The following is a 25,312-nucleotide window of genomic DNA, read 5'->3' as shown; positions in this document are numbered from 1 at the left end:
GGACCTGTTGTGTGATCGCCTTGAGAGCTCGTTCCTATTGCATCCATCCCCAAGTGTGGTCCAAATCCCTTCCCAGTGTATCTCCCATATTAGACTCAGATCTTCTTAATTAGCCAATGTTGGCAGAGCAAGGCAGGCCATCTTAACGATGTCATCTGTGATGGCTGCTCCCTGCCCACCTTCAGTGAGAAAGCTGCAGGCCCCTCCTGTGTCTGCTGCCCAGGGCCCCACACCCTAGCCCAGGCTTGCTGCGCCCTGAGCGTGTGCAGCTTTGTAACTCTTTCCCACCGTTCCTTATCAGCCACGGAAAGCCCTGTCATTACAACACTGCCTTGCTGTGGGCAAGCCACAGTGTCCAAGATTATAGCTTATCTTCCATTGAAGCCTGTTCAACCGATGTCTTCCTTGTCAAGAGGCACCCCGGGCTTCCTGCAGACATCCATACAGACTCCTGGTCTTATCAGCCACCAGCATGCATGACATCTCTTGGTAGCTTGTTGCTTGATGAGGTTTCCTGGGGACCTGGGCCAAAGATGCCTATCTCTTATGTGTTTGGTGACGTTCTCAAATTTTTATGGCACGGTGACAGTGACAGACCCCCTTCCTGGAGTGCGGTGTGCATTTTACACAGGCACCGGGTGCGCACACACACGCTGATTACAAAATCAATAGCAAGTTGAAAAGACCTCAGAGGTCATCAATCCATTTCCTTCCTCTAGGTGGGGAAACAGGCTCAGAGAGGTGACTCCAATTCCTCAAAGACACGGAGCCTATGCTTTAACCGCTTAGCCCAGGTCCGTTGCTCTGTGACCGCCATGCAGTTTGCCAGTGTCATACCTAGCGGCTGTACCATAGGTTTCTCCAGTCTATCTGGGATGGATGGCACACGTCTATAATCCCAGCACTTAGAAGGTACAATTTGGAAGTATCAAGCATTCAAGTTCATCCTTGCTAAATAATATACCAGAACCCAGACTGGGCTTGGTGAGACCCTCTTTCAATTTCTTGACCTGCTGGCTGATGGCCATTTGGGACAGTGCTCTGATTAGATCTGTCTCATCAGTGTTGATGGCAGGTGCTCCTTTTGAACCTATGGCAATCTATTTTTAATTCATCATATTCATGCCCCCAACATGTAAATTCTAGGAGCTGGCTGCACCCCCATTTCAGAGACAGGTACACTAAGACCCAGACATCCCCGCTGCTCTTCTTGGAGGACGTTCGGTGTGGGACTCGCCTCCGGCCACTGGCATGGGTCTTCTTTGTGCTTTGAAGTCTAAGGCAAAGGCAGATTTTCCATGGAGATCCCCCTGCAGCAGCTACTGCGTTCTTCTCCGTGAAGTCACCCCTTCTCAACATGAGGTCTTGTGTAGGGATCAAGATGAGTCCACCACCCCGCACCTGATAGGTACATTCTGATGTGTGGACACTCTGGGTGCTGGAAGACACACAGAGGGATGCTCCCCCCATGTGCTTTGTACCTGTATCTCTTCTTCTAATCCATGTACTCTCTGCAGTGAGCGAATGTGAAGCTGGGCCCTCCCCTCCCTTCCAGAGCCCAGGCTCTGGTGGGTGAAAGTGGTTTGTGTTAGGAGGATCAGAATAGACTCAGTTTCCCTTTGTGCCCCTGTAGCCAAACTCTTGGCTTACACCTTTGGATCCTGGGTGGACGGGAGCCACAGTCTTCTGAGGTCTCTTAATCTCCCATTAAAACCTCTGTCCCTTGGAGGAGAAGCTACGAACAACACAAACAGATGATTTTGCTCTGGCAGAGAGGCCAGGAAGGGGCTGAGCTGAATTTGCCTTCTCTCTGAAAGTAGAGGCTGACAGGGCTGGGGAGATGGCACTTGCTTTATACATAGGACTGGAATCAGATCCCCAGAATCCTTGGAAACACCTGCCGTCAATCTCAGACCAGTCTTGAATGCTGGGAAAGAGGCATTCCCCAAGCAAGCGGACTAGCTAGTAAGCGGGCTAGCTAGTTAGCTGGCTGAGATATATCTCTGCTCACTCGAGAGACTCTGAGTAACGTGGAGACTGACAGAGGAAGATTCTAACATCAATTAAAGCCTCCACTCACATGCATGCACATACCTCCACATACATACTCATATATATATTCAAACACACACACACACACACACACACACACACACACACACACACACACACACACACACGTGCGCGCACAAAATAACATTGAAAAAGCAGAGGCTGAGAGGGTATAGGTGGGTACAGGCATGTGATTTGTTAGGTATGTGGCTACAAGAGAAATCGAGGCAGACAGCCAAACAAAGCTGGGGTTTAGAAAGTTTAGGCTTATCCTGTCTGTAGGGGGTGCCTGAGAGCCTAAACAGTCATGGCCAGTGCTCTCTCAAAGAGAGAGAGAGAGAGAGAGCGCTGGGAAATGGGTCGCCTGAGTGCTGTGAGCCATTAGTAGTTGAGGGGATGGGCACACCTGCCATGTTGCATAGCTGGGTATAGCACCAAAAGCACCCAAGACTTGAAGCTACCAAGACAATGAAGCCAAGCTAATGGAGCAACTGGCTGCTACCCAGCCTGCAGTGTTATTATGACCCAAGTCATGTCAGGCCAGCGACGTATTCACAGTAGGATTTGGAAAAGGGTTTACTCAATGTGGTCATACCGGGAAGAGAGACAGAGATCCAGTGAAACTGCAAGATCATCTTTAGGAGGTTCTGAAATGAGGTCAAAGGTTAAACAGCAGGGGTTGGAGAGATGGCTCAGTGGTTAAGACTCACTGACTGCTCTTCCAGAGGTCCTGAGTTCAATTCCCAGCCCCCACATGGTGGCTCACAGCCATCTGTAATGGGATCTGATGCCCTCTTCTGGTGTGTCTGAAGACAACTACAGTGTACCTAATATATAATAAATAAACCTTTAAAAAAAAAAAGAGGTTAAACAGCAGAGACCAAGGATGCACACACTATGTGCACACTAAGCGGTCCCTGTCAAGGTGTGGCCCCGCCCACTGCTGACCCAGTGGTCTGGGGCATAGGTCTCTTCCTTTAAGGCGGTCTGATACATTGTAGAAACTGTGTGAAATCTCTTCCAGTGAGACTAGTTCCTCTTCTGGCTGATCCCTTTCCTTCTCCTGGGGGGAAGGGGAGATTTTTTTCATTCTTTAGGTTCCTTTGTTTTCATAGTCTGATAGTTGAGGTCAAAAGACAAGGTGTCTTAGAATCTCTTCACTTCTGCTACAGCAGACAGAGTATGTGGAACAACCCTGTCCCTGCCCCTCACTGAAGAACACATATGGTACCACATATTCCCCAAATCCTGAGGTCACCCTGATTCTGGCCTGGGACTCAGAAAGAGTCAGTCCTGGTCCAGTGCCGGTGACATCTGGGATGTCAGACTGGACTGTCCCCAGACACACTCAGAGGCAGCTGTAGCTTCTGAGCTGTGAGCCCTCCCTATCCTCCTCCTCTGTCCTCTCTCCGAAGCTCCAGCCCAGGCCCAGATCGTGCACGCAGGGCAGGCCTGTGTGGTGAAGGAAGATAACATCAGCGAGAGGGTCTACACCATCCGGGAGAGTGACACCCTGGTGCTGCAGTGCCTGGTCACTGGGCACCCTCGACCCCAGGTAAGATGGGCACTGGCCTTGTGGGGCTCCACACTGCCACACTCTGCCTGGGATCCAGCAGGAGCTGGAGACTGCACTCTACAGAGCAAGCAACATGACAGGGTATGGACAGACTGGGAGCAGATGACTTGCCTGAAATGAATTCTTCAGGGAAGTGTTGGATGCTGTGGGTACCATTCCCTGAGAACACGGATAGCAGAGAGGATAATGGGAAACCAGCTGTTCTGTTACACTCCATCTTTACACACACCCTCAAGACATGCTAGAGGGCAGACTATGCCAAGGAGGTCCCTTGCCCATTGTTTTCTCTCTGTCTCTGTCTCTCTCTGTCTCTCTCTGTCTGTTTCTGTTTCTGTGTCTGTCTCTATCTCTCTCTGCTTGTCTCTCTGTCTCTCCCTGTCTCTCTCTGTCTCTGTTTCTCTCTCCCCTCTTTCTGACTCTCCAAAGGTCCCATTTTACAGCTAAGAGAAAGTGAGGCCCTGGAATGCTGGGCAAACGCCCCAAGGTCCCACAGCACTTAAGGAAGCAGAAGCGTTGTTTGAGCCTAGAAGCTGTGCCCTCTGTAGCTTGGCACGCTGCCCTCCTCTTTGGGTTAGATGCCGCACAGATAATATAGGTGGCACTTCGGTCTTTTGGCAGGCCGGAGCAAACTCTGGTGGTTCGAAGACATGAAGCAATTAGAAGGGGACAGAAGACAAGCGTCTGGAAATGCTAGATGAGTTTTGTCATAGATCAAGTGCTCGGGTTCAGGCAGGAGGCGGTGGCTGGCTGTTGCTGATGGGGGAGGCAGGTAGGGAGGAGGGCTGGAGGAGCTGGCTGCCTGGCAAGCTGCCTTGACCTTTAATACTTGAATAGCAGCAACAAAGGTGGCAATTGGATTCTAAGAAGGGACATTGAAATACAGAAACCCTTTCTCCCCCACACCCCCTGGTAATTCGGGGAACGGAGACAGCTTTCATAGCTTTGGCTCTGGGATAAGCAGATGCGAGAGAGATTCCCTGAAGATTCCTTCCACCTAAAGCCTGCATCACAGCCCTGTCCCGCCGAAGGTTTGTTTGACATTGAAGACCATGCAGCCCCATCCCTGCAAGAATCTGCGTGCCACGCATGATGGAGGGGGTGGGGACGTGGTTGGTGAGGCGGCTGAGGAGGCTGCCAGGTTATACCCATCATCTGTGTCCCATATGTACCCATTGGTGACCATGGCTGGGTGACGGGGTCTCATATAACCCAGGCAGGGCCTCAGCTTGCTGCGGAGCAGAGGATGACTTTGAACTTTCACCTTCCTGCTCGAACTCACATGGTACTCCAGACACAAGCTTTGCGTAGCGCACACCAGATTTATGCAGTGCTGGGGACTGAACCCAGGATCTGGTGCATGCTAGGCACGTTGGGTAAGCACCTACTGTCTTCCTGTTTCCGTCAGTGGCTTCATTGTCTGCCCTGTGAGATAAGCTTACCTGTTTGGCTCTGCCCTGTCTCCCTGACAAGATGGCCAGACTCTGGCTTTTTGCATCTCATACGGATGTCCGCTTCATCAGCTCAGCTCTTCAATCCTGTCCCTAGTCCTAGTCCACTGAGGTGATGGGAAGTGATCTCCCAGGCTCTTTGCTTGCTCCTCTCCCTCCATTCCAGTGAAATGAACACCCCCCCTGCTCTGTTAACTTGTCCTCCTACCACTTAGCAACAGCCAGCGGCCAGTGGCTCTCCATTGCTTAAGCCCCTGGGGTGCAACCGCAGACTTTCTTTATCCTGGCCCCACTTGCCTCTGCACGCCCATGTCCTGGCCATATGGGCCTCTCCCATCATTCCCAGTATGTCCCATTCATCCTACTTCTCTCACTGAGATTTCCTCTCCCCAGATGCCCCCCCTTTCCTGCTTCCTTGCAGTGACAGCGAGCATCTGTCTTGTTCCAAGCACGGCAGTGGGCATCCAGGATGCAGCTAGGGCACCTACCCATCAGGGGAGCAAGGGCAGGGCTTGAAGATGGAGGTCAGGATGGAGGACTGAATAAACACAGAGCTCCCCAGTCCAAACAAGAAGCAAGGGTGTGAGACACGAAGGAAACCATGCAGAACGGGAAGCTACAAACCCAAGTTCTTTGTAGCTGCTGGAGCAACTTCAGGACAAGTTGTTGGTCGGGGAGAAGGAGTGATTTAGAGAGCTAACGGGCTGAGAAAAAAGCAGAGGGCTAGAGATGTAGCTCGGTGGTGTTACATCCCTAACAAGTCAAAATAGGGCATGGTGATCATCCCAGCGCGCTGAAGATGGAGGCAGAGGGGTCTGGAGTTTGAAGTCATCCTCAGCTACGTATCCAGTTTAGGCCCAGCCTGGGCTACTGGAGACCCTGTTTGAAAAATTAAAAATGAGGCTCTCTGTCAGGTGGTGGGTGCTTATGTAGGAAGTAGGGGTGTGTGTGGGCAGAGCAGAGAGATGGGGGCCAAGTAGTCCTCGGGGCAGTCACAGACTTGGGTTGTTCCGAATTTCTGATGTGCAGGTGCTGTTCTCTTTATGCCCCGGGGTGTTCTGGGCTCTTTAAATCTAAGGAAAAGTTATGGAAAAGAAAGACAATCAGTCCCATAGTTAATTACTAGGACATAAAAGGTCCTCTGAGAATGAAGAGAAAGTTAAAAGCCACCTTTCCCTGGAGTACCGGAGAGACAGAGAAGAGCAATTGTCCCTTGCTGGTCAGAGGAAGAGGATATTTGCTGGGGTTGGGGGTAGGGACGGTTTTAAAGCTGTCAGGTGTCAATCTGTGATAAAGCTACTGGGAGATGCTGCTGACAGCCCAGCCATGCGAATCCTCAGGTTAGCGGGATTTTAAGTCAACTAATAGCAAATGAACCGAGAGGGTTTAAAGATCCCCCGCCAGATGCCAACAGCAGTGAGCAGGAACTGAGGACTCCAAGGCTGTGCAGAGCCCAGGAGGAGGTAGAGCCGGCCATATACACAGAGCACTAGGGCTGAAGCCCACGGGAGGCAGTGTTTCCATAGCTTTTAATCTCAGGGTTTCCAAAGTCTCCCAAAGCAAGCCTCAATTGTGACGAACGGCTTCAAACTAGTTCCCACCTCCTGTTTCCACAATCTCCACGCCAGCAGATCTGGACCTATCACTAATCCACCTTCTGAAAGTCCATTGGCCAGCAACAGAGCCTGGAACACATAAACCTTCTGGGGATACTGTGCATCCAAATCATAGCAGGGCTGCAGGTCAATTTGGGACTAAGCTGAAATGGATTCCCAAGAACTTCTGCCTGTAAAGGGGGCTGAAGCCTGGTCACATCGGGGTACCAACACCCAAGAGAAAGCAGAGCGTTGTCCTATGTCTTGATCAGTTTGGTACAAGGAGATGGGGGGGGGGACAGAAATTATAGAAATAAAAGCAGTGTATGGACATTTTTTAAAAATGGCTTTAATAACTCAGAGATAGCCAAAGAGAAAATTGGTGAATTGGATGCTAGAGCGAAGGACATTAACCACAAGTCTGGAGAAGCAATGGGAATCATAAAAAGGGTTTTGAGGATGTAGCTCACTTAGGAGAAATGAACATGCAGCGGACTCTTGAATGTGACCCCAGTGATGTATTACCAGACCTGGTGCTACACTCATGGAATACCAGCCACCGTGGAGGTGGAGGCAGAAAAATAGGGAATTCTGTGCTACCTGTCAGCTACATAGCAAACAACCTGGGAAAAGTGGGGGGACCATCCTGTGGATCCAACACCCTTTTCTGGCCCCCAGAGGGGAAGCATGCACCTGATTTTTTTTTTTAAAAAAAAAGAACCCACAAAACCCACAGTTTGAATAATATGTTAAAATCCACACAGACAAATTGTGGTAAATCCTCAGAACATCAACAATTACCAAGAGCACTATTAATAATGGAAACTGTTGACTGACTAATGCATTTGAGGCGCCCCATTTAAGAGCTTCACTCCCTGAGCCTCATAACTTGCAAAGTAGGCATTATGCTATATTAGTTATTGTTGACTGGCAAATACTTCAAAATGCAGGGGCTTGAGTCCCGGTACACTTCCTGTCTCCCAGAGCTGGTGGCAGGAATCCAGCAGCCGGCAGATTCTGACGCAGGCTCTCTCAAAAGGCTGCTGGGTGTCACTCATCCCAGGAGTAGGGCTGGAGAACTCTCTTCAGAGAGAAGTGGATGCTGATGGCCTAAGGCTGTAGCTTCTCCTAGGCTCCTCTCCACAGGACTGCTTAGGGCAGAAGAGAGCGGGCTTTCTCCTGATTAAGGCCATGATGGAAATCAATTTTGTATCCTAGTCTAAGAGCTGAAGTCTATTGGCCACACAGACCCTCTGTAGAACAGTGGGCGGGGCCTACAGAAGAGAGTGAAGTCCATAAAGCCATCTTTAAGACTGGCTTCCAGCAGAGCTCTTTCACATCCAGGAGCGTGAGACTGAGGGCTCAGTCACCTATGAGATCACTAAGCTAACAGGCAGGTCAGTCTTACCAACACCAAGCATATGCTTGTCCAACCCTCCGTTAACCCTTAGCCACTTAACTGGGAAAAAGACATGAGAGGCTGGCTCACACCCCATACATGTCCTGACAGACCCACGGCCCTGCCTAGACTCCTGAGAGCCTCCTCCCTCTGACCTTTAACCTCTGCCCTTCAGTTCTTCTCACATCCTAGGGGGTAATGGGGGGTCAGGTCTGGGTCCACCCTCTCCTGTCCCCTGGAGAGTCTGGGGCAGGCAGGGCCTTCAGCCTCAGTGTGGTGACTGCCCACCCAGGTGCGGTGGACCAAAACTGCTGGCAGCGCATCGGACAAGTTCCAAGAGACCTCGGTGTTCAATGAGACTCTGCGGATCGAGCGCATCGCCCGCACCCAGGGAGGCCGCTACTACTGCAAGGCGGAGAACGGAGTGGGCGTCCCGGCCATCAAATCCATCCGCGTGGACGTGCAGTGTGAGTTGAGGCTCCTCGAGGCTCTAGACCCTGACTGGCTGTGCCTCTCCAGGGCTTCTGGGCCCTAGGGAGTGGGGGCGGGTAGGGATGGGATGGAGACGCGGCAAGGTAGTGAAGGACTGGAAAGAGAGCCAGGAATGGTCACCGGTGTGCTAGCCCTCTGTCCTGTATTTCCCTAAACCTTTTCTGCATTTCCATGTCCTTTTGTGGACCGTAATGTCACCCTTTAAAAGGCACATTGAATTGTGCTTCTTTCTCAAATGAAGGAAAAGCGAGGTGCCCCGGTCTTGTTTCCAACGACACACCAGAGTAAGGGACAAACTTCTATGGGACTGACACAGGGACAATTCTGGGATTCTGCTCCCCACTACCCTGTGAAACCGTAGGCTTCTCCAGACACAGCCTGTGCTGTGTACTAGACTCTCTGAGGAACGTTTAAAAATTTATTTATTTACGTAGTGCGTGTAGGGGGCGGGGTCACAGGACAACTTGAAGGTGTTCTCTCCTACCTCCCCGGTCTTGGGGATCAAACTTCCGCCATGAGGCTTGGTGGAAGGCCGAGTCATCTTTCCTGTCCTCATCCCTGGGCTCTGCCTCCAGAAGGTTCTTAGGTGAGTGACTGGGAATGTTGCCAGACATGAAGGATGCTTTAAGCCACCTGTTCAACAAGTGTTTACATTTGCATACGTGCGTAAGCACCACTGGCTTTTAGATGTAGTGTGCGTTCAAGGAGCTAGGCTAGGATGGGTGCAACCTGTGGTTGGGAGGCACCATGTACCCTAAGAAGGTTGTAAATGCTGTCTGGCAAAAATGGTAAGTTCACTGAAAATATTGAGAGTCACTGGGTTTTTTGTTTGTTTGTTTGTTTTTGTCCGTTTGTGTGGTTAGTTGACTGGTTGGTTTTTGGAATTCCATCATGCAGTCCTCAGTCACGAATTCTCTAGATGAGAGCATTATATCCCACTTTCCAAATGTCAGACACTCCTGCTGGGTAATTTCCTGAGACACCCTTCCAGCAAACAACACCCCAGAGACGACTACCACCCACGAGGAGTTCTAGGCGTCAGCGTTAAAAAGAAATCCCCGGTAATGTGTGGCTCAGTTGGTAGGGTGCTGACTCAGCATGCAAAAGGTGCTGGGTTTGATTCCCAGCACCGCATAAACTGAGTGTGGTAGTGTACGCCTGTGAGGCCCCAGGCTTGGGCGCTGGAGGCTGGAGGCTCAAAAGTTCAACCTCCGCTGCATAGTGAGTTCCGGGCTAGCCTGGGATATATGAGACCCTGTCTCAAAAACAAAACTAAAAAACAAAACAAAACAAAAAAAAAAAAAACCAACAACATATCATTTAAACAGAGCCGAAGGCTGCTCATCCCATGAGAAAACTGAGACCCAGAGAGAAAAGGAACTTAGGTAGGTCATGTTAAAAACTCATAGCCAATGAGGGACTTGGCTTTCAGCTTGTTTCAAGTTCCTGCCTGTTCCATCGGTAAACAGTGTAGAGCTGGAGCCCCCCCAATCCAGGTCCTTGGGGAGGACAGCTGTTGGGGAGCCTTCGAGGTCATCCGGTACAGTCCCCCGCCTTAGTAGCTTGGTCAAGGTTGCAGACCTGAAGACATACATCAGCTGTGTCCTCTGCTCTCCCTAAGGGCTTCAAGGAACCTGAGCCCCCTGCTCTATGGTCACCTCGTCTTGACTTAGGGCTGGTGTCCTTGCAGACTTGGATGAACCTGTGCTGACGGTGCATCAGACGGTGAGCGACGTCAGAGGCAACTTCTACCAGGAGAAGACTGTGTTTCTACGCTGTACCGTCAGCTCCAACCCGCCCGCCCGCTTTATCTGGAAGCGGGGCTCCGACACCCTGTCCCACAGCCAGGACAATGGGGTTGACATCTACGAGCCTCTTTATACTCAGGTCAGGATGGGCAGGGGCTCCGCACACTCTTGTACCCCAGGAGAGATCCTGGAAGCTGAGGTCTTGAGATTAGCCTGACTCATCAATTCAGTTTCTGGGTGGGAGGCTGGAGTCCACAGAGCCTGGGGTGGAAAGTCAGAACAGAGAGGTCAGAGTGAGTGCCAGAGAGGGGGCTCCCAAAGATAACATGTTCCCTGGAATAGGGCTGGATGGGGGTGGGGGGGCCTGAAGGACAAGCAAGTCATCTGTACCTGCTACTGTGGCCAAGATGGGGACCCATGAGCAGACACTACCAGGAGTTGGGATGGAAAGGTCCCTCTTAGTTCCAGGAGATGGTGGCAAAGTTATTTTTACCAGGGAGGTTTTTATGTGGCCTTGTAGGCCAGTCTCATGTTGTGAGTAGGTTACAAGCCACAAAGGTATTCCCTTCCCACTCCTTCTCTTCCCAGAGGGGGAGACTAGGCCTAACCCTGGCATCTGCTCCCCAGGGCAGCCTTTGCCACAGAGAAGATGGAAGCTCAGCAGGAGGGAGTGGGAGCTGGAAGTGGGAGCGGACCGGGCTTCGGGAGATAAGAGCTAGAATAGAAATTGCCTGTTGTCTGTGGTGTGGGGTAGATGAATGATGTGGGGGACCCCAGAAGAACCGAGCAGAGACCGAAGCAGGTCCCTCACTCCAGTGATCCACTGCCACGCAGGGGGAGACGAAGGTCTTGAAGCTGAAGAACCTGAGGCCCCAAGACTATGCCAGCTACACCTGCCAGGTGTCTGTGCGCAATGTGTGTGGCATCCCAGACAAGGCGATCACCTTCCAGCTCACCAACACCACCGGTACAGGCGCCTCCCCAGCCACGCCCCCACCAGCTCCCAGGCCCCGCCCCTGCCCTGCATCCATTTCTGGGTTTCCCTTATCCCTGCCAGAGGTGCCCTGACCCATCGCACCCAGGTTTCTCTGTTCCCTCGCCTCCCTCTTATTTAGCCCTAGAAGTCTCCCGAGACTCCACTGCCTTGTTCCCTTAGCACCTCCAACCTTGAAGCTGTCTGTGAACGAAACTCTGGTGGTGAACCCCGGGGAGAACGTGACGGTGCAGTGTCTGCTGACGGGCGGCGATCCCCTTCCCCAGCTGCACTGGTCCCACGGACCTGGCCCACTGCCTCTGGGTGCTCTGGCTCAGGGTGGTACTCTCAGCATCCCTTCAGTACAGGCCCGGGATTCTGGCTACTACAACTGTACGGCCACCAACAACGTAGGCAACCCAGCCAAGAAGACCGTCAACCTGCTGGTGCGAAGTAGGTGATCTGACGGGGTAGGCGGGGAGTTAGTGGAATAAACAGGGTCCCTTGCCCCAGAAGGTGAGGTGTGTCAGGGAGCCATGGTCCAGACACTCAGATTTCCCTGCAATTCAGCAGTCAGGGGAAGAACAGCAATTTACAATTTACAAGAAGGTCTGGTATTGATGGCTTCTTTCTTTTAGACGGATAAACAGAGGCTACACAAAGCTAAACTTGGGCACTGCAGGCTTCAGGGGATATTCCCTGACTTTCTTCCTAGCTGTAGATTGACCAAATTTAAGTGACATTAACATTTCTATAAACCATTAAAAATAATTTTTTAAAAGATTTATTTCAGTTACATGATTACACTGTAGCTCTTTTTTCAGAAACACCAGAAGGGGGCATCAAATCCAGTTGCAGATGGTTGTGAGCCATCATGTGGTTGCTGGTAACTGAACTCAGAACCTTTGGGAGAGCAGTCAGTGCTCTTAACCACTGAGCCATCTCTCCAGCCTGTAAAAATAATTTTTTTGAGACAGGGTTTTACTATGTAGCTCTGGCCAACCCGAAATTCACTCTATAAGCCAGGCTTTCCTCTGACTCACAGAGATATGCCTGCTGCTGCTTCCCAAGTGCTGGGATTAAAGGTGTTTTGTGTGTGTACAAATTTCTAGTAGCATAGAGTGTCAATGACTCTGAAGTTAATTACTAAGTGTAAAAAGTATCAAACTTGGACAAGATCTAAAGAAGCAGACACTCATTCCTTGCTAACCCTCAGCCTTGGTCCATTTCATTAGCTGCTTGTAGTGATTTAGAGTTTGTTTGTTTGTTTGTTTATTGTTATTGTTTTCTGGTTTCAATTTTTGTTGTTGTTACTATTGGGTTTTTATGGGGGGGTTGTTTGTTCTTTTCTTAAGGCCAAAACTTTCAGAGTGTGATGATTGCAGACCTCGCATTCCAGCAATGGAAGGTAGAGGCAGAAAGATCAGGAGTCAAAGCTGTCCTTGGCTATATAGCAAGTACAGGGCTAGCCTGGGCTACCTGAGATCTAGCCTCAAAAAACAAAAATACAGGCTCTGCAGTTAAGAGCACTCCCTACTCTTGCAGAGGCCCCAAATTCAGTTCCAAGAGTCCACATGGTGGCTCACACATACCTGTAATTCCAGTTCCAAGGACTAGACCCCTTTTCTGGCCTCCATGGGCACTGTGCACACACATGGTACACACATATAAAAGTAGGCAACTACCCATACACCTTTTTTTTTTTCAATACAGGGTTTTTTTGTGTTGCCCTGGCTGTCCTAGAACTCATTTTGTAGGCCAGGTTGGCATCCAGTTCGGAAATCTGCCTGCCTTTGTCTCCTGAGTGTTTAAAACAACATCAAACAAGTAAATTTCCAAAGACCCAAGTTTATTTCAGCTCTTTAGCCCTGGATGTGAAGTAGAGGTACAGACAGCTATAACTGAGCCTTTGATGGTTAGGACTGGCTTCCGTGGTTCTCTCTCGCTGACCAGTCGGTCTCTTCCCGCCTCAGTCTCTTCCCGTCACCACTTAGCGAGAAGCCTACTCTCTTCAACTTGACTTGCACGGAGAAACAAAGTAACAAGATTCGAGCTCTCTGGCCACAGCTTTCCCTTCCTCCTAGAAAGCATCACCTTTCCCATCACAGACGAGCTGTCTTCCATCCAACCCCACTTGACCTTTAAAACATGGGCTGGCGGGATCTTTCTGGACTGGAGTAGTGGCAGTCACCTCGTAGGGTGACTGCAGCCGGTCTCGTCCAGCCCAGTCCCGACCTCTGCCATTGTACATGATCTGTCAAGTTAGCACCTCGCTTATTAAGTAAGGGCTCTGACTTCAGACAAGACCCACATTTTAAAAAGCATACAGATCTTTGGCTTTCCAAACCCTGTGGTGTCACGCGGGATCATCATGTTGGCTTTTAATCCGTAAAAAAAAAAAATCACATAGCATATTGTAAGGAGTCAGACAGTACCAGGGGAGGGGTGCAACTAATTGCTCTTTGAATCCGTGCTACCTAGAGCCACTATCAAGACTCCTCTCTTCTTCTAAATTAGTGCTTTTCATATACAAGGCTTAAAACACAAATAAAAACAAATCAGTGTGTGGCCAGGAAGGCTCTGAGGATGTAAGTTAGACCATCTGAGTTGTAAGGAATACATAGTAACAGTAATGGCTTCCCTCAGAGACAGAGGGACAGGTTAGGAGTTCTTGGGTCAGTGCATCTCACTGATGAAGTGTGTTCATTACTAATGCCTGGCGTCAGCACCAACCTCACTTCTCGGCATTGAGCTCTTTAAAGCTGTTAAAACATCTCTGGATTATTGGAACCATTTCTGATCTGAGGTGTGTGTGTGTGTGTGTGTGTGTGTGTGTGTGTGTGGTGTGTTGCCCATGCCAAGGGGTGGAAACTGAGAAACTGAGATGGGGTATGCACACCCGTCCTTAGGTCAGCCCCAGCCCTTCTTTGAAGCCCATCTCCTTGCAGCCTTGAAGAATGCCACATTCCAGATCACCCCCGACATGATAAAAGAAAGCGAGAACATTCAACTTGGTCAGGACCTGAAGCTGTCCTGCCACGTGGACGCCGTGCCCCAGGAGAAGGTGAACTACCAGTGGTTTAAAAATGGCAAGCCGGCGCGCACGTCCAAGCGGCTGCTGGTGACCCGAAATGACCCTGAGTTGCCTGCTGTCACAAGCAGCCTGGAGCTCATTGACCTACACTTCAGTGACTACGGCACTTACCTGTGCTTGGCTTCCTTCCCGGGGTCACCGGTGCCTGACCTCAGCATAGAGGTCAACATCTCCTCCGAGACAGGTGGGAGCATGTGGGGGGAGGGGCTGTGGGGAAGCTGGAGAAGCCCAAAGTGGTGGTGGGGGCCAGGATTTGGGGACAAGGGACGGGCAGACAGCAATTTGCAAATGGATGTCTAGAGGAAGGAGGACACCATTTGTTTCTGCCACACATACAAGTTGGGTCCCCGTCATAGCCAAGTCCTATGACGTCGTGGGATGGGGGTGGGGATGGGGACAATAGATGGGTTCATTGAACTTGGTAGGAGGCTGCACCTATGTCAAATAGTTTACAAAGAGACACAGAGGCCACAGAAGCAGCGTATGCAAAGTCACTGAGGTGGGTGAGCAAGAGAGAGAGTGGCTGGGAGAATGGAATAGCCTCAGCTCAGAAAAACTGCTGTGGGGACCTCTCAGTGTGGAGGCTGGAGGTCTGACGGCAGGGTGCCGGCAGGGTCGGGCTGCCTGGCCATCTGGTTTCTTCTCCTCCCTGTGCCGTGTCAGTATCCTAGATGGGACTGGGGGAGGTCCCACTGACTTCAGCCTTCAAAGGCCAGCCTCCAATATAGTCATTTTTCAAACAGTGGTGTTAGGATGCCAGCATATGGATTTTGAGGGGGGACAGAATGCATCTTATGACAAGCTATGGTAAAGATTCAGGTTTTTATTCTGATGATAATTATTATACAGTGAGCTGATAACATCTTCTGAACATCCTTTTTCTCCATACACCCCTGCAGTTCATTTCACTCGTTTCTTTTGTGCATGTATGCACGTGCACAGGCGTACGGTGGTGCGTGTGTGCTAACTAGAGAACGGCTTGCCAGAGTTGGGTCTCTCCTTCTACTAGGTGGGACTCAGTAATCGAACCCAGGTGACAGATTTGGCAGCAAGTGCCTTTACTGTAGAGTTACTTAAGTAGCCAGGGGTGCCAGTTTAGCTTCTCATTTTACTATGGAGAAGCCTTAGAGATTCACACTTGAGAAATTCAGCACGTACTGGAGCTAGGGTGAGAGTCCAGGTGGGTCCTTTGGTGTCTGTGCTCAGCCACGGCTATGGGGGAATGGCAGGAGGCCAGACAGTGTGACCTTTTGGAAGAGGGTCTCCAGGAGCTCGTGTAGAAGCCAGTTGACCTTGGCTGGTGAGTCACATGACCAAGCAGTACAATGATGACTACCAAGAGCACTAAATACTCTAGTAGTTACGAGTATCTCTTCCGTTGGTCCTTGTTCCTCTTGGTGGGCAATTCGACCCATGGACCTTGGAAACCCAATGAGATTGGAGGGAGCAGGAGGGATTTCTTAAAGGAGACAGACTTGATTAAAACGTCTGAGTGGGTCAAAACTCCACAAAGTCCCGAGTTTTAATTTTACAGGGCACTCTGTTCCAAGTCCTGAGGAGCTAAGAACCCGGGACTCCAGCATCACCAGCCCCTTCCTCAGAACTCACTGTCTGGGCAGGGCAGCTAGGGCTGATAAGAGAAGGGAGATGGCAGGAAAACCTGGATCTGTTACGTAGGAGAGCCTAGAAATGAAACACGAGTGAAGGGAAGCTAGGCTGCCTAAGGAAGCGGGGGTTGGGGAGGGCTCCGTGTGAGTTTTGGGGTGTTGTAGGCTCTACCAGGTGAGGAACTAAGCCCAGGGAGAAGTACAGCAAGCAGGAAAAACACCCACAGAAGCCCCATAGCACAGGAGACTAGGTGTTTCTCCCAGCAGGTGAGAGGATTTCTCACAAGAATATTATGGATTTAGGAAGGTCCGGGCCAAAGCCAAGGGGGAGGTAATGAGGCCAGAGTCTAAGAGCTTCCTCCCCAGAGCCCAAGTCTAGAGCTTTAACTCCAGGGCACCTGGCCAAAAAAGGGGAACATCTCTTCATCCTGGGGGGCCTGGAGGGCTCAGGAGCCTGGAAGTTTCAGATTGAGGGAAGAGGCTTGGGGCTGTTTCTGAATTTGGCTCACAGTCTGATGCCTGGAGCATGGAAGCCTTGTAAAAGCCTCTGGAAACAATTTAAACCTGGAGGGTGGAAAAAAAAAGAAGAACCAACTGGCTCCAAAAGAGAAAGCCTCGAAATGCAAGCCAACAGATGCACAAATGTTGGCAGGATACAAATCACATAAATGAGATAACTGGACCTTCGCCTGGTTTGTAGTTATTTACAAATAGTCGCTTTATATTTAATTATATTTAATGTTCAATACTTGACATCTAATGATAAAATGTTTGATGTGGGCCGAGACCCAGGGAGGTCTTCAGGAAAAAAAAAAATCTCTCCATTTGGCAGTGTGTTAGGGTGGAGTGGGTTCAGCTGTGAATAAGGGAACTCTAATTAATAGTGACTTAGCCGCTTGGGTGTGGCTCAGCAGCAGAGCCTCGGGCTTAGCATGTATAAGGCCCTGGGCTCCATCCATCACAAAAGCTAGAGATGTCTGTTGCTTCATCGTGTAGAAGTTGGCTGTGGAGCAGACCAGCTTAGGATGGTGGCTTGGCTTCATGATGGTGGTTCCACCTGAAGCCAGTGATCTGCATCCTGATCTGTATAGCAAGACCTGCATTTTCTTTAATATTCCAATGGCCAGCCTTTATTCAGAGGCATGCTGGGAAATGTAGTTTTTATTCTGAGAGTGCTGGCCTCACTGAAACCAAGTATCCTTATTACTTTGGAAGAAGCTGTAAAAGATGTCGGGAAAGAGACTAACACGGTTGGCTGATTCTGTAGACAAGAAAAACTGAAGGGGTGCTGGAAAGATGGCTAAGTGGCTCCCAGCATCCAGGTTGGAAATCCAGGGGGGCTCACTACACCCCCTCTAATGTAAGTTCCAGGGATCTGGCGCCCTCTTTTGACCTCCTTGGGCCATGCATATGTGGATACACAGACATATACACATAAATAAATATAAAAATACATCTAAGAAAAGCTGAAGGGCCAGGAGTAGAGGCGCTGGGAAGGAGAGGTTAAAAGCACTTGAGAGTCTGAAACAGGAAGACAACTTCAAAGCTAGCTTCCACTACATAGCAAGTTCAAGGACAGCCTGGGTCGGCAACAGGTACCCCAGGTCAGAGGCCAGTTGTCCCTAACTCCATCCACCCCTCTCCATCTTCCTCAGTACCACCCAGCATCAGTGTGCCCAAGGGCCGAGCAGTGGTGACAGTTCGGGAGGGCTCTCCTGCTGAGCTCCAGTGTGAAGTGCGAGGCAAGCCCAGGCCTCCAGTGCTGTGGTCTCGTGTGGACAAGGAGGCCTCCCTTCTGCCCTCGGGGCTGGCCCTGGAAGAGACTCCAGATGGGAAGCTACGGCTGGAGCGCGTGAGCCGCGAAATGAGCGGCACCTACCGCTGCCAGACGGCTCGCTATAATGGCTTCAACGTACGATCCCGCGAGGCCCAGGTGCAGCTGACTGTGCACTGTGAGTCCCCTCCCCAGACACCCAACCTAGGCCAACCCCACCCCCTCCTTCTTCTGTTTGCACACCTAAAACTCCTTGACATCCCTCCGCCGAGGCACAGGGAAGTAATTTGCCTCAGTTTGCACAGCAAGGCTGAGATTTGAGCCAGGTTTAGAGACAGTACTCCAAGGTCGGAGACTGTGCGGTTATGTGTTGGTCGCAGAGACCACTGAGGCACGACCAGAGGCCCAGTCTAGGAAGCATGGCTGGAGGAAATGGCCCACAGTCTGAGTGTAGGTGTTGTGTGAGTGCGTTGCAAGTGTGTACTGGCTCTGAGAGGTCACCGGACTTCGGGGGTGGGGGGCGCAAATGAGGTGTTTCCTCCATGGTCCTACTGATGGCAGTCTCGGTCCCCAGACCCTCCAGAGGTGGAGCCCAGTTCCCAAGACGTGCGCCAGGCGCTGGGCCGGCCTGTGCTCCTGCGCTGCTCGCTCTTGCGTGGCAGTCCCCAGCGCATCTCCTCGGCTGTGTGGCGCTTCAAAGGACAGCTGCTGCCCCCGCCGCCTGTTCTCCCCGCCTCTGCTGCCGAGGCCCCCGATCACGCCGATCTGCGCCTGGACGCCCTGACCCGTGACAGCAGCGGCAGCTACGAGTGCAGCGTCTCCAACGACGTGGGCTCAGCCACCTGCCTCTTCCAGGTCTCCGGTGAGCGTCTGGTCTGCCCCACTCCCGCCTGCCTGCTCGCCTACACCCTCCTGGGACCAGGCTGTCATCCGCTCCAACCTCCACCCCTTCTCCCCGCCGCCCTGCCACACCTGCCTGGTTTGTTCTTTCCTTCCAACTTCTGCAGTCTTAGGCATCTGTCCTACTAAGACTTTTGTCCTACTCTTGAAGACCTGACCCCTCAAGACCACGCCCCTCCACCCCTGTCACCGGGTTTCTCCCTGCCGGTGACTGTTCAGTTCCCATCTCTGGCTTCTTACTGCTTCACCACAGTAGGTTTGGTCCCTTCAGCCTCATCCAATTCCAGCTCTGTGCTTCTGTCCCTTCAGCCCCGCCCACAAATCAAAATTTGGGCCCAGTCCCATCTCCACCATAACTCAAGTCTTTCCTCCATGGTCCTTGGCCTCAGAGGATAGGAATGGGGAAAACCACTGGGTACCGGGCTTGTAGCTTGGAGGAGAGAAGATGCCTCTGAACCAACAAGGCTGCAGAAGGCCAGGAAGGCAGACGGCAGAAAGGCATGATGGGGATTACTGAGAGGGCCAAGGGCATTAGACAGGCCTCCTTGTGGAGAGCCACCCATCCGCCTGATTCCCTATCGCCTGGCACCCCCAGCTTTCTTAGTAGCCCCCAAAGGTACTGGGTGAGGCCTTCAGCTCTTGTATCCCTCCATCCCCACAACAGCAGGAAGGAGGGCTTCAGGTCACTGGCTCCCTTCCAGGTCCCTCCCCACCCACTCAGCTTTGCCAGCCAGAGGCCCCTGTGACATTTCCCACCCCCCTTTCCCCGTCCCCCCATTTTTCCTGTCTCCCAATCTTTTGACCTCCGCCTATCATTTCTTCTTTCTTTCCTCTCTATATGCCCGGCCCTTGTCTTTACCAATCTTTCTCTGTTTTCTTCCTTGGCCTTTCCTCTCTATTCTCACCAACATCCCCCCTTGGAACCTACAATCTACCCTCTTCATCTCGGCTCCTCACCTACATCCTTCCCGTGCCTCTCCTCCCCACACCAACTCTCCTCACGACACCCCTTTCTCTTTGTTGCCCCCACCTCTGTTCCTCTTTCCCATGGCTCCTCTCTCTGTATCTCTCCCACCCACCCCACCCTCCATGGCCCCATGCCCCTCCCCATCCCTGCCCTCTCAGCCAAAGCCTACAGCCCGGAGTTTTACTTCGACACCCCCAACCCCACCCGCAGCCACAAGCTGTCCAAGAATTACTCGTATGTGCTACAGTGGACGCAGAGGGAGCCAGACGCTGTGGACCCCGTGCTCAACTACAGACTCAGCGTCCGCCAGGTGGGCTGGGCCGTGACGCATGCCATGCGCAGTGGGGCATGGGTCCTGGAACTAGGGACAGGGAAGGCGTTCCCAGACTTGGCCCCTTCTGTCTACATACCTTTTCTGACGCAGAGGAAGAGTCCCAGAGCTTCGAGCCTCTGAGAGCCTGTACCCTCCTTACTGGACACAGCTGGGAACCAGACATAAGACAGCAGGGTTCAGGGCAAGGCCAGTTTGACTTACAGAATGAACATTGACTCTGGTGTCCAGGGCTAAGGATACAAAGCCTGAGTCTGTGAGCCACTCACACGCCTGTCTGGTCCAACCGATGAGGTCCTGCTCTGCCCAAGAGGCAGTAGTGGGGGGGGGGGGGGCTGTGGCCTTTGGGGCGTGTCAGAGGCAGCTTCTAAAGTGTTTGAGTAAGATAAGAAGAGTTCTTTTGACCCTCCTTTGCTTACCAATGAAGTGGGACAATGTTACTATTTCAAGCCGACTGTTGTTTTTGACTGTTGTTTTGAATATTAGATGCTGTCTACAGGCTTTTTAGTACCCCGGACACACTAATTGTCCCATAGCTGTTGCTACAATATGCTATTATATATCACTGTTATCGTAGAGACAGGGACAGGGCCTGGAACAGCAAAGTGTTTCATCTCAAAGATGGGGAAACATTCCAGGGCCTGGGCTCCCCCTCCATGGGAGGCTGTGGCCTTTGGGGCATCATGGGAACACTCCTGTATTCACAGTTGAACCAGCACAATGCCATGGTCAAGGCCATCCCTGTTCGGCGTGTGGAGAAGGGACAGCTGTTGGAGTACATCTTGACTGATCTCCGTGTGCCCCACAGTTATGAGATCCGCCTCACCCCGTACACCACCTTTGGGGCTGGTGACATGGCTTCCCGAATCATCCACTACACAGAGCGTAGGTGATGGCGTCGGTGGCGGTGGTGGTGGTGGGGGTGGGGAGACTGAACCCATCCCATATACCTTTTTTCACAGCCTTAAAACTTGGAGCACCCCATTGTTCACACTTACCCTGTCATTGCAGGCCAGGCCTACTGGTCTCCAGTCCTGGCTCAGAAGACCCTTCCCCCCACTTCCCTCCAGCCTAGGAATGCTTTGTACAGCCATACACACCCCAGTTCTGACTTGGTGTCCTTGCTTACTTTTTCAGCTATCAACTCGCCCAGCCTGTCAGGTGAGCCGCCCCCCCCCCCAGTTCTTAACTTCCCTTACTCTTTAGGGAGCTGATGGGACTTAGGAACCTTAAGAGAGCTCCAGAGAGAAAAATGGGCTAGAGACACTTGCAACCATAGTTTATTCTGCGGCTTAAAGACAGCTCATTGGTGGGGGAGGGGTGCTCTGTCAAAGTAACAGAAAAGTTACTTTGTTCTAAGGTCCCCTGTTTCTACAGTGGAATTCCCTAAACAAAAGCAGTTTAGGGAAGAAAGGGAGCAGGGCTGGAATCTGGGATACCAGGTACCTGCTGGTATAGAAGCAAGGGGTATCTGAATCTGCAGAGGCCATTATTTCTGACAGAAATTTAACATGTTCTTTAATGATGAATGCAGACAACAAACCACCCTAGAATGATCATCGGTACCCGTTACCCTGTCGTCTGCACACACCCAGCATTTCCCTGTCTCCTTGTAGCTGTTGCGGGCGTTGACAAATGTCACTTTTATTCATTAGCATTTCAGAGCCACAGTAGTTATTAGACATCATGCTAGATGTTGTGATTTAATTCTATAATAAAGGAGCCCCTGTTATTATATAACAGATTACAAGAGTATTTTGACAACTGTGTTTCAATATAATTGATTTCCTTTGAAGTCCCTGCTCATTTTATTGTATGTGTCTAGAATCATTATTCTGGAAGGAAGTTTTAAACAGGCACGGAGTCCTGTTCTGAAATAAATTTGTCCCGGACGCCACTGCCTGCTCTTCCTGGCCCTGAAGCCCTGGACCTGTTGTTTAGAGTAGTTAAAGTTGGCTTAGGGATGTTAAAGGGAAGGGTAAGGATAGACAAGAAGGGCTGAAGCTGAACCTCGCCTCACCCCACCCCTGGTACCCTCCACGCAGACAACACCTGTCACTTTGAGGATGAGAAAATCTGCGGCTACACCCAGGATCTCACAGACAACTTTGACTGGACTCGGCAGAATGCTCTTACCCAGAACCCCAAGCGCTCTCCCAATACTGGGCCCCCTACGGACATCAGTGGCACCCCTGAAGGTGAGGGTGTGGCCTGTTGTTAGGAATGGAGGGTGGCCTTTGGGAGGAGTCAAGGACTGTAAACCCCTAGCGTGAGAGAGGTGGAAGACAGTCAATCCCCAGGGACCCTCTGAGGGAGACATACCCTGTCCTCAGGGAGCCCTAGTCTGAGGGAGACAGAGCTCTGACTTGAATGAAGAGCAGAAGGGGCTTCTGAACCCCGAGTGAGGAGCCTCAGGGAGGACGGCTTCGGCAGCTATGCTAGGTCTGAAGAGAAGAAATCAGCTGTACAGAGGCTGGGTGGCCGAGGAGGAAAGACTCCTAATATACACTCCCCACCTCTGCTGCAGGATATTACATGTTCATTGAGACATCCAGACCTCGGGAGCTGGGGGATCGTGCAAGGCTGGTGAGTCCCCTGTACAACGCCAGCGCCAAGTTCTACTGCGTCTCTTTCTTCTACCACATGTATGGAAAACACATCGGTGAGTTAGAAACCGTGAGACCTGACTACGCATGCGCTAGCTGGGGAGCATGAGGGGCCCACAGGCCGTGAGACCTAACTACGCATGCGCTAGCTGGGGATCACAAGGGGGCCACAGGAGGCTTGGGACTTCCCGAGGGGGACTGAGCATCTCAGTTGGCTAACCCGGGCATGGGGAATGAGGAACATAATTTAGCTGCTTTGGTTGTGCGTTGCCAGGTTGCCAGGTACTTGGGGTCCACATAATTCAGAGAGGTTAAGCATTTCCTCACGCGGAGAAACACAGCGACCCATCCCGGGTCTGATTTCCCTGAATCCTAAATACAGCATTTGAAGGGGTATCTCCCTGAGTCACAAGAGGAAGAGCTAGCTGTCCCCTAAGTGGGAGAATGAAGTAAGGGCCTCGGGATGGGGAGTCTGTGTGGGTAGAGCATTGCTCTCACCCGAGGTCACCAGTACAGTCATGGCTTCTGCCATGTGCCAGGCATGAGACGGACAAGTCCCTGCCCTATGGCAAGCCTGACAGGGAACAGCAGCTGATAGGAGTTAGTATTGACCACGGTGGTTGCAGAAGGACAGCGTCAGGACAGCAGATGACAAGGAGAATGGAGCCCATGTGGGGAGTCGGTCTGGGGATCCTGCTGAGAGCACAAAAAAAAAAAAAAAAAAAAAAATGGTTTCATGTGCTGTTGATGCTGGGTATGGTGGCGAATGCCTTTGATCCCAGCACTCAGGAGGTAGAGGCAGGGCTCAGTTTGAGGCCAGCCTGGTCTACATAGCCACTTCCAAGCCAGCCAGGACTGCATAGTGAGACCCTGTCTTTAAAAAATTTTTTTCTTTGTTTGTTTTGCTTTTGGTTTTTTAACCTACAGGAGAGCTAACGTGTTTTACAGGGGCTGAAAGTTATAAAAGGGAGTGCGGTAAATGCCTCCCGCTCCTCCTGGTCCCTCCACCACTGCAGAAGGCGCCTCTCTCCTCACCATTTTACACTCTGTTTTTATGCTCACCTTTTCCCTCTGGACCATCCATCATCTTGGCAATCCTTCCTTATCAGGTCTCCTAAAGCTTTTTCATTGTCCTTTCCTGCCCCCTCTCCCCTCCCACAGCAACTTTAAGATGTGCACAGTCCACGGGCTGTCTACCCTGGAGAAGTTTCCACAAGGGAGAGAGAGGAGGGATGAACCAGGATAGGGGTGGAAGCTTCCACCCCACCCCCCTACACAACCATTTACCTAGTCCAGTTCCGTGGCTGGGTCTGGACTCTGCAAAGGTCCCCTGGGGTGAGAAAGATGGGCGATCCCAATTGTCTGGCCTTTGTTTCTATTTAGTTTCGGAGCAGACAACCCCAGGCAAATGTGGAGATGGTGGGTCACTGTCAGCTTAGAGTGGCCCTGGGCATCCAGGTATCAGGAGGGACACAGAGGTTGTTGTAAGAGCCTGGGGAATTAGGGAGACAGAAAGCCTGAGGGGACCATCTCTGAGATACACAGTCCTTGCCCTGAGCTTCACAGGTGTGGGTCAAACAAGGCAGTAAAGCTTTTTGGGAGGCAGGTTTGAACCTACCTCAGGGAGACTCTCATTGCCAGACCTATGAGACAGAAATGGGCTATTTCAGAGGTGAAAGGCATCCTGCGTCCTGACAGAATCCTCCAGCTGTGGAGAGATTCCATCCCAGCTCACACCACTCCTCTGCTCAGGACCCTCTGACCCTTCCTGTGACCACCTTCAGGTCTCCCATGCCAGGTACAGCTCTTACTTGTTGCCATCTGATGCTGGCACCCCAGCCCCTTGCCTGAGTACTCCAGGCACATTCCTGCTACTGAGGGCTTTGCTCAGAGTGGTCCCTCACCTAGAACCTTCTGAGGGGGATCCCTCACTACCTCACAGAACATAGCTGTCCTTTATTGCTTTTTCATTTAAAAAATTATTTATTTTATGTGTGTGATGTCACTGTCTTCAGACACACTAGAAGAGGGCATCAGATCCCATTACAGATGGCTGTGAGCCACCATGTGGTTGCTGGGATTTGCACTCAGGACCTCTGGAAGAGCAGTCAGTGCTCTTAACCACTGAGCCATCTCTCCAGCACCTTGTTTTTTGTTTTTGTTTTTTTTTTCTCATTTTTATGTTCATATATGGGAAGGTGCTGTGCGTATATTTGAGTCTGTGCATGTGCACCTGCCTGTGGAGGTCAGAGGTCAACCTCAGACATTGTTCCTCCAAGCTGGCCTCACATTCAGAGATCTGCCTGCCTTTGCCTTCTGTGTGTTAGGATTACAGACATGTACTACCCTACCTGGCCAACATTAATTTTTTGAAAAAGGACCCTTCATTGAAGCTAGAGCTCAGTGATTTCACTAAAGAGATGGGTTAGCAGTTAAAACGATACTTGCTGTCCTTGAAGAGGATCAGGGTTTAATTCCTAGTACCTACACGTTGTCTCAAAATGGCCTTTAACCCTGTTTGGGGGCATCTGATATTCTCTTCTGATCTCTGTCGACATCTGACACTTACATACACGCAGACCAACACTCATGCACATAAAATAAAAATGAATAAATAAATATATATATATATATATATATATATATATATATATATATATTTAATGTGTTTGAGACAGGGTTTCAGCCTAAGCTAAAACTCAAAATTTGTTTTGCAGTTGGGGGCTTATAAGGCCCCTGAAAGGCATTGG

General features: G+C 51.0%; 1 protein-coding gene across 2 annotated transcripts in view; it reads left to right on the top strand.

Annotated features, from left to right (window-relative positions):
* MDGA1 (MAM domain containing glycosylphosphatidylinositol anchor 1) overlaps positions 1-25,312 on the top strand; it is a 55,168-nt gene that overhangs the window by 25,587 nt on the left and 4,269 nt on the right. For both annotated transcript variants that reach the window (XM_080938443.1, XM_080938444.1), the window contains exons 2-14: positions 3,468-3,607; positions 8,363-8,537; positions 10,253-10,449; positions 11,145-11,277; positions 11,467-11,736; positions 14,232-14,561; positions 17,640-17,936; positions 18,333-18,620; positions 19,784-19,935; positions 20,664-20,841; positions 21,094-21,117; positions 22,002-22,154; positions 22,484-22,618. In XM_080938443.1, the coding sequence (XP_080794569.1) occupies positions 3,468-3,607; positions 8,363-8,537; positions 10,253-10,449; positions 11,145-11,277; positions 11,467-11,736; positions 14,232-14,561; positions 17,640-17,936; positions 18,333-18,620; positions 19,784-19,935; positions 20,664-20,841; positions 21,094-21,117; positions 22,002-22,154; positions 22,484-22,618 (2,472 nt within the window). The remainder of the gene's footprint in view (positions 1-3,467; positions 3,608-8,362; positions 8,538-10,252; positions 10,450-11,144; positions 11,278-11,466; positions 11,737-14,231; positions 14,562-17,639; positions 17,937-18,332; positions 18,621-19,783; positions 19,936-20,663; positions 20,842-21,093; positions 21,118-22,001; positions 22,155-22,483; positions 22,619-25,312) is intronic.

Source organism: Micromys minutus, assembly GCF_963924665.1.
Source record: "Micromys minutus genome assembly, chromosome: 25".
NCBI lineage: Eukaryota > Metazoa > Chordata > Mammalia > Rodentia > Muridae > Micromys > Micromys minutus.
Note: the sequence above shows the minus strand (reverse complement) of the source record. Positions and strands in the feature narration are given on the sequence as shown.